Source organism: Palaemon carinicauda, chromosome 44 (assembly GCF_036898095.1).
Source record: "Palaemon carinicauda isolate YSFRI2023 chromosome 44, ASM3689809v2, whole genome shotgun sequence".
Classification (NCBI taxonomy): domain Eukaryota; kingdom Metazoa; phylum Arthropoda; class Malacostraca; order Decapoda; family Palaemonidae; genus Palaemon; species Palaemon carinicauda.
The window spans coordinates 35,165,739-35,174,724 of record NC_090768.1 but is presented as its reverse complement, the minus strand read 5'-3'; the positions used below and the strand labels follow the sequence as shown (position 1 = coordinate 35,174,724).

Genomic DNA, 8,986 nt, shown 5'->3' with positions numbered 1-8,986 from the left:
TAAACATGTCTGCTTTTTTCATCTGTACAGTGTCTGTTTTCGAACATGAAATTTCTGGTCGCTTTGAAGCTTTTGTATATAAAAGGAGAGTGTTCTATAATAAACTCACCCAGTTTCTTTCATACTGTCTTTGAGTCACAACCTTCTTTAGGCCCGTCACAACTGTATCTAATTATGTTGCCAACCTCAAACCTTCAGGGAAACTAATCTTATTGTTGCTATAAATCCCAATGTCCCTCACCTACCTACTGTAGATGCTGGGTCTAATTCTGTCTCATTTCCAGCTTCATTCAATAGGTTACTTAAAACCTGTTCATGTTTCTGATTCAATACTGCCTTGTCTAACATTACACCGTGACCACAATTATTACATTTTCCATTCAATCAATCCTTTTGGCATATCATAATTCGAATTCTGTTGTCCAATCTAATTCCACCATCCAACATTTACTTAAAAACTAATTTTAAGGTCAGGAATCTTCACTGTCCAGTATGATTCTTAAAATCTAATTGTTTTGACAGTTCATAGTCAACAAGCCCCTTTAATATTTATCACACTGATACTGTGAATTTTAGCATATTATTAATTCAAAATTTCCGCTATCTAATACGATTTTGTGAACAACAGCGAAATGCCGCTAAAATCTTCCCTATCTGATAGTTTAAATAAGAGGTGAGAAAAAGGGATTATGATATAATTATAATTTACAGTTTCATGACACCCCCCCCCCCCCCGAAAAAAAAAGTCCTGGACACGATTCTAAATTCCAGTATCACTTTGCATTTAAACCGTAATATTTCGTAGAGCTTCCACAACTGTAATGCTTATGTAGGGAATCCCTTTTAAAATAAGAGCAAGTAATTGGAAAGACGCATTTATCACAATATACATATAATATACATATATATATATATATATATATATGTATATATATATATATATGTGTGTGTGTGTGTGTTTGTGTATTTATGTGTATGTATATGTGTATGTGTATGTATGTGTATATATATGTATATATGTATGTGTATATGTATATATGTATACACACACACAATAGTTTACTTAATAACATACATCACATTCGTACTTCAAATTACTGACAAGTAAAAACCTTTCAAACTGTATAACTCCAGAAAAACATACCCAAAAGGAAAGTTCAGGTATGAAAAAACAAAAATGCATCTACCCAACCCAGGATTCGAACCTCCGCCTCTATATAAATATAAAACCTATAACCCAATAGATTTCAAGGCCGCAGACCTTCGAACACCCTTTTAAAACAAACGTCTCATCATCACACTATATAAACTAGCCATCCCCATTAGATATTCTTGAACGGACAAAACTTCCATTATTTTCGGCGTAAAACAAACCCTTCATCCATTTTCCCCTGCATAAAAAGGGACTAATGATAGAGCACGTACAGTAAATAATAACATATCGCTTAAAAAAAACATGTCGATAGGTGAGTTACGCCCATGTGCTGACAGCTTCATGATCGCTGGAATAATTTGCGACGTGAATTTCTCGGCGGTCTCTCATTATATTTATCCTCTCGCTTCGCTTTGGACGCGTCTGGGGTTCGTTCTAACAAAAGTGGGAGGGTTTCGTTTGTTATGCATTTTTTGTTTTATGTGATTTTTGATATATGAGACTAATATTAAGCCTCAAGAGAGTTTGATAAGAAGACAGCGTTAATTTATTCCATAAAAGGTTTAAGTACATATGAAATGCATTTATTATGAATTGATATCGTTTAGGATAAGTGCATTGACTCAATGAAGGATTTATACATATTTCATGAAATGCATTACTGAAATTAACCCTCAAAAGTGTTTGATAAGAAGACAGCGTTAATTTACTCGATAAAAGATTTATGTACATATGAAATGCATTAATTATAAATTGTTATCATTTGAGGAAAAGTGAATTGAGTCAATGAAAGATTTATACACATTTCATGAAATGCATTACTAAAATTAACCCTCAAGAGAGTTTAATAAAAAGACAGCGTTAATTTACTCGGTAAAAGATTTATGCACATATGAAATGCATTTATTATAAATTGTTATCGTTTAGGAAAAGTGCATTGACTCAATGAAAGATTTATACACATTTCATGAAATGCCTTACTGAAATCAACCCTCAAAGGAGTTTGATAAGAAGACAGCGTTAATTTACTCGATAAAAGATTTATGTATATATGAAATGAATTTATTATAAATTGTTATCGTTTAAGATAAGTGCATTGACTCAATGAAAGATTTATACACATTTCATGAAATGCATTACAGTAATTATGATTTGTTACTATTTTGAAAAAGTGCACTGAATTAATAATAAATCTACACAAATTTTATGAAATGCATTAATTATAAATTGTTATCGTTTAGAAAGTGCACTGAATCAAAATTTATGCACATTTCATGAAATGCATTAATTATAATTGTTATATGAAAAATGCATTGACTCAATAAAAGATTTATACACATATGAAATGCATTAATTATTAATTGTTATTGTTTAGAGAAAAGTGTATTGAATCAATAACAGATTCATACACATATGAAATGCATTAATCGTTAATTGTTATTGTTTAGAGAAATGTGTATTGAATCAATAACAGATTCATACACATATGAAATGCATTAATCGTTAATTGTTATTGTTTAGAGAAATGTGTATTGAATCAATAACAGATTCATACACATATGAAATGCATTAATCGTTAATTGTTATTGTTTAGAGAAAAGTGTATTGAATCAATAACAGATTCATACACATATGAAATGCATTAATCGTTAATTGTTATTGTTTAGAGAAAAGTGTATTGAATCAATAACAGATTCATACACATATGAAATGCATTAATCGTTAATCATTATTGTTTAGAGAAAAATGTATTGAATCAATAACAGATTTATACACATATGAAATGCATTAATTATCAATTGTTATTATTTAGAGAAAATGCACTAAATCATGATTTATACACATTTCATGAACTGCATAAATGATAAATTGTTATCGTTTAGAAAAATTACAATGTAATTACATATCTTAAACCGATACAGACAACAAATAAACAATACAGAACAAGTAATAATAAATGGGCAATTCAAAATTCATGTGTAAAAAAAGCCTAGGAAATATATAATAAAAATATATATTAAATAATATATAAAAGATGTTAGATTTCACACTACTATAATATAAAATATATAAAAAAAAAATTTCACTACAATAATATGTATATGAAAAACGTTCAAATTTCACACAACAATAATATAAAACATATAAAAAATTCAAATTTCACACTACAATAATAAAAAATATATAAAAAAAATTCAAATTTCACACTACAATAATATAAAATATATAAAAAAAAAAATTCAAATTTCACACTACAATAATATGAAATATATATAAAAAAATTCAAATTTCACACTACAATAATATAAAATATATGAAAAAAAATTCAAATTTCACACAACAATAATATAAATATAAAAAAATTAAAATTTTACAATACAATAATATAAAATATATAAACAAAATTCAAATTTCACACTACAATAATATAAAATATATATAAAAAAATCAAATTTCACACTACAATAATATAAAATATTTATAAAAAATTCAAATTTCACACTACAATAATATAAATATAAAAAAAATTCAAATTTCACATTACAATAATATAGAATATATAAAAAAATTCAAATTTCACACTAAAATAATATAAAATATATAAAAAATATTCAAATTTCACTCTACAATAATATTAAAAAAATAAAAAAAAAAACTCAAATTTCACACTACAATATAAATATATAAAAAAAAAATCAAATTTCACACTACAGCATCAAAGAACGGGATTCCTGTCCGACACGAGGGAAATACCTGCCATAACTCATTGAACACTCGACGGTTTATATAATATTGGAGAAGAAAAGAGAATATGTGTCAAACTCCCAAAGGTTACAAGCCATTAACATCCCAATAAAAAAAAGTATCAAAACTTCTTTTTTTCTATTTGAAAATGGAAAAATAACGAACGAGTTACAAATATTTTTCTTTTCTGTTGGATTTAGATCTCAGGAATAAATCTTTTAAAGCTGGAATCTGAATATATTTCTTTTTTATTTATTCTCAAATAACGTAGCTGGAATTTGAATATACTTATTTTTTTCCCTCAAATAATGTAGCAAAAATTTTAATAAACTTATTGTTTTATTTATTCTCAAATAATGTAGCTATAATTTGATTATACTTATTTTTTTCCCTCAAATAAGGTAGCAAAAATTTTAATAAACCTATTTTTTTATTTATTCTCAAATAATGTAGCTGGAATTTTAATGTACTTATTTTTTCCCTCAAATAATGTAGCAAAAATTTTAATAAACTTTTTTTTTTTTTATTTATTCTCAAATAATGTAGCTGAATTTTAATGTACTTATTTTTTTCCCTCAAATAATGTAGCAGAAATTTTAATAAACTTATTTTTTTCCCTCAAATAATGTAGCAAAAATTTTAATAAACTATTTTTTTATTTATTCTAAAATAATGTAGCTGGAATTTTAATATACTTGTTTTTTTTCCCTCAAATAATGTAGCAAAAATTTTAATAAACTTATTTTTTTATTTATTGTCTTGATTATACTTTTTTTTTCCCCTCAAATAAGGTAGCAAAAATTTTAATAAACTTATTTTTTTTATTTATTCTCAAATAATGTAGCTGTAATTTGATTATACTTATTTTTTTTCTCAAATAATGTAGCTAAAATTTTAATATACTTATTTTTTAATCTATTCTCAAATAATGTAGCTGGAATTTGAATATACTTATTTTTTTTTTTATTTACTCTAAAATAATGTAGCTGGAATTTAAATATACTTATTTTCTTATTTATTCTCAAATAATAGAGCTGGAATTTGAGTATAGCCTATATGCTTATTTTTTTTTATTCTCAAATGATGTAGCTAAATTTTAATATACTTATTTTTTTACTTATTCTCACGTAAACCTCAATTTAAAATGAAATATAAAAATAATTTTTGTTTATAGATGATTTCTAAGTAAACGCTTTATGTCCAAGTAAATGAGCATTTTGTAATGAAAAAAACTAAATCTATATATGTAAATTCCATGGAAAATTTAATTAGTCAAATTTATTCGTAAATGTTCATAATTACTCTAAAATATTCCTTGAAAAGAAAGAGATAACTCGATTTTACCGTCTTGCAGCAGTGAAGAAAGTTAGTGGCATTTTCTTCAGAGAGAGAGAGAGAGAGAGAGAGAGAGAGAGAGAGAGATAGAGAGAGAGAGAGAGAGAGAGAGAGAGAGAGAGAGAGAGGGTAAGTTTTCTAAAATACCCTTTGAGTGCAAGACTGGAAGTCTTTATGAGCGTTTCTTTACAGTTAGCATTTTTTATGCAAACTAATCTTTTTGTTTTAGTTTCTGCTTATTTCTTTATCTATTGCATATCATAAATATAGTTACTACTACTACTACTACTACTACTACTACTATGCAGAAGGAAAGGTATTGGTAAGAATTGCGTTGAAGATAGCTGTTATCTCTTCTTACTATTGCTACTTTTGAAAAAAAAAATCTATAAATATCTATTTTCTCAAATAAATAAGGTGAAATTCGTATGAGAGAGAGAGAGAGAGAGAGAGAGAGAGAGAGAGAGAGAGAGAGAGAGAGAGAGAGAGAGAGAGAATAATCTTTCCAAAACCAACAAATTAGTGCAGCCTAACATATATGTTCGTCATTACAAACACACATATTAAAACTACCTCACGTATCAATTTTACAGATTAGGTAAAGATTCCAGCCGTAGTATATACAGCATATAGTAGAATGTGAAAAAAACGCAATATACACTTCATATACACTAAGTTATTCAATAGATATAACATCATAACGAGATGTAAAACAGTGGTATTAACCCTTTCGTGACACTAGACCAACGAGAAGTAAAAACACTGGTAATAAACCTTTCGTGAAACAAAACATTGGTATTAAACCTTTCGTGAAACAAAACACTGGTGATAAATCCTTCCGTGAAACTTGACGAGAAGTAAAACACTGGTAATAAACCTTTCGTGAAACAAAACGTTGGTATTAAACCTTTCGTGGAACTAAACAGTGGTGTTAAACCTTCCGTGAAACTTGCCGAGAAGTAAAACACTGGTAATAATAAACCTTTCGTGAAACTTGCCGAGAAGTAAAACACTGGTAATAAACCTTTCGTGAAACAAAACGTTGGTATTAAACCTTTCGTGGAACTAAACAGTGGTGTTAAACCTTTCGTGAAACTTGACGAGAAGTAAAACACTGGTAATAAACCTTTCGTGATACAAAACATTGCTGTTAAACCTTTCGTGAAACTTGCCGAGAAGTAAAACACTGGTAATAAACCTTTCGTGAAACAAAACATTGGTATTAAACCTTTCGTGGAACTAAACAGTGGTGTTAAACCTTTCGTGAAACTTGACGAGAAGTAAAACACTGGTAATAAACCTTTCGTGAAACAAAACATTGGTATTAAACGTTTCGTGAAACAAAACATTGGTATTAAACCTTACCTTTCGTGAAACAAAACATTGGTATTAAACCTTTCGTGAAACTAGACCAACGAGAAGTAAAACACCGGTAATAAACCTTTCGTGAAGAAAAACATTGGTATTAAACCTTTCGTGAAACTAAACACTGGTGTTAAACCTTTCGTGAAACTAGACCTAGAGAAGTAAAACACTGGTAATAAACGTTTCGTGAAACAAAACACTGGTAATAAACCTTTCGTGAAACAAAACATTGGTATTCAACCTTTCGTGAAACTAGACCAACGAGAAGTAAAAACACTGGTATTAAACCTTTCGTGAAACTAGACCAACGAGAAGTAAAACACCGGTAATAAACCTTTCGTGAAGCAACACATTGGTATTAGACCTTTCGTGAAACTAAACACTGGTGTTAAACCTTTCGTGAAACTAGACCTAGAGAAGTAAAACACTGGTAATAAACGTTTCGTGAAACAAAACACTGGTATTAAACCTTTCGCTAAACAAAACACTGGTATTCAACCTTTCGTGAAACTAGACCAACGAGAAGTAAAAACACTGGTATTAAACCTTTCGTGAAACTAGACCAACGAGAAGTAAAACACCGGTAATAAACCTTTCGTGAAGCAACACATTGGTATTAAACCTTTCGTGAAACTAAACGCTGGTGTTAAACCTTTCGTGAAACTAGACCTAGAGAAGTAAAACACTGGTAATAAACCTTTCGTGAAACAAAACACTGGTATTAAACCTTTCGTAAAAAACACTGGTATTAAACCTTTCGTGAAACTAGACCAACGAGAAGTAAAACACCGGTAATAAACCTTTCGTGAAGCAAAACATTGGTATTAAACCTTTCGTGAAACTAAACACTGGTGTTAAACCTTTCGTGAAACAAAACATTGGTATCAAAACTTTCGTGAAACTAGACCAACGAGAAGTAAAACACTGGTAATAAACTTTCGTTAAACAAAGCACTGGTATTAAACCTTTCGTGAAACTAGACCAATGAAAAGTAAATCACTGATATCGAATCTCTCGTAAAAATGGACGAAAGTAGCAGGAGATATATCACCTTTGAAAAATGTTAGTAAGAGTTTATGATGGATGTTATAGGATTACCTGCAATGACCTATATCGCTCTGCTTCCTTCCCAAGCCCAGATAATCGTAGCATGTTTTTAAATCTTTTATTTTTTTCTGTCTTTTTTTTATTCAGTAGTAATAATAATATTCAAAGCTAGTAAATAAGACGTAAAGGTTAATCACTATGAGTATTTTTAATTTAATTAATAATAATAATAATAATAATAATAATAATGAAGATGATGATGATAACCAAAAGCCAATCAGTGGATATCCATGATGTTAACATGAAAACACTATGATATCACAAATTAAGCTTTGAATTATGTTTTCGGGAGATCTATTAGTTTCGCTAGATTCACTGGAACCTGGGAGACCATTTAGTGCCTAAGCATTTCCCCCGTAGTTACAATACTAAGTAAAACAGAAGAGGTGTTGGACAGCAACATGGATGAAAGGAAGCAGAAGGCTAAATACCTATTGGATATGTCCTTACCTCGCCATCTGCCCAACTGGGGTTCGAATCACGTTCAAGATCAATAGTTTCTTGTAAGCGTCTGCAACCTCGCCATCCTTGTGAGTTAAGGATGGTGATGGGGGGAGGTTTAGGAGAGCCAACAGATCTACCTGCTGAGTCATCAGCAGCCATTGCCTGGCCCTCCTTGGTCCTAGCTTGGATGGAGATTGGACTTGCGCGCTAGAGCATTATTGGGTCCTTTCACTGCCCAGAAAGTACTACATTGGATTCCTCTCTCTGGTCACGGCTCATTTTTCCTTTGCCTACACATACACCCAATAGTCTGGCATGTTCTTTCCACATTCTCCTCTGTCCTCATACACTTGACTACACTGAGATTACCAAACAATTCTTCTCCACCCAAGGGGTTAACAACTGCACTGTATTTGTTCAGTGACTACTTACGTCTCTTGGCAAGGGTAGAAGAGACTCTTTAGCTATGGTAAGAAGCTCATCTATGAGAAGGACACTCCAAAATCAAACCATTGGTCTCTAATCTTAGGTAGTGACATAGCCTTCGTACTATGGTTTTCCAATGTTCTCGGTTAGTTTTCTTGCTTGAGGGTACACTCGGCACACAATTCTATCTTTTACTCTCCCTCATGGTATTTTTCGTTTTATAATTATATTTGAAAGATCTAATTAAGTTTACTTACATTGTTCATGACTTATCTTGTAGTTTATTTATTTCCGCGTTTCCTTTACTCACAACGCTACTTTTCCCTGTTGGAACCCCTGAGCTTATAGCATCCTGCTTTATCAACTAGGGTTGTAGCTTAGCTTATAATAATAATAATAATAATAATAATA

At 29.9% G+C, this 8,986-nt stretch overlaps 1 protein-coding gene across 1 annotated transcript in view; it reads right to left on the bottom strand.

Annotated features, from left to right (window-relative positions):
- Nucleotides 1–8,308, bottom strand: part of LOC137634375 (merozoite surface protein 9-like) — a 62,948-nt gene extending 54,640 nt beyond the window's left edge. The window contains exon 1 of the mRNA XM_068366771.1: nucleotides 8,156–8,308. Coding sequence (XP_068222872.1) covers nucleotides 8,156–8,308 — 153 coding nt within the window. The remainder of the gene's footprint in view (nucleotides 1–8,155) is intronic.
- Nucleotides 8,309–8,986: the final 678 nt, after the last annotated feature.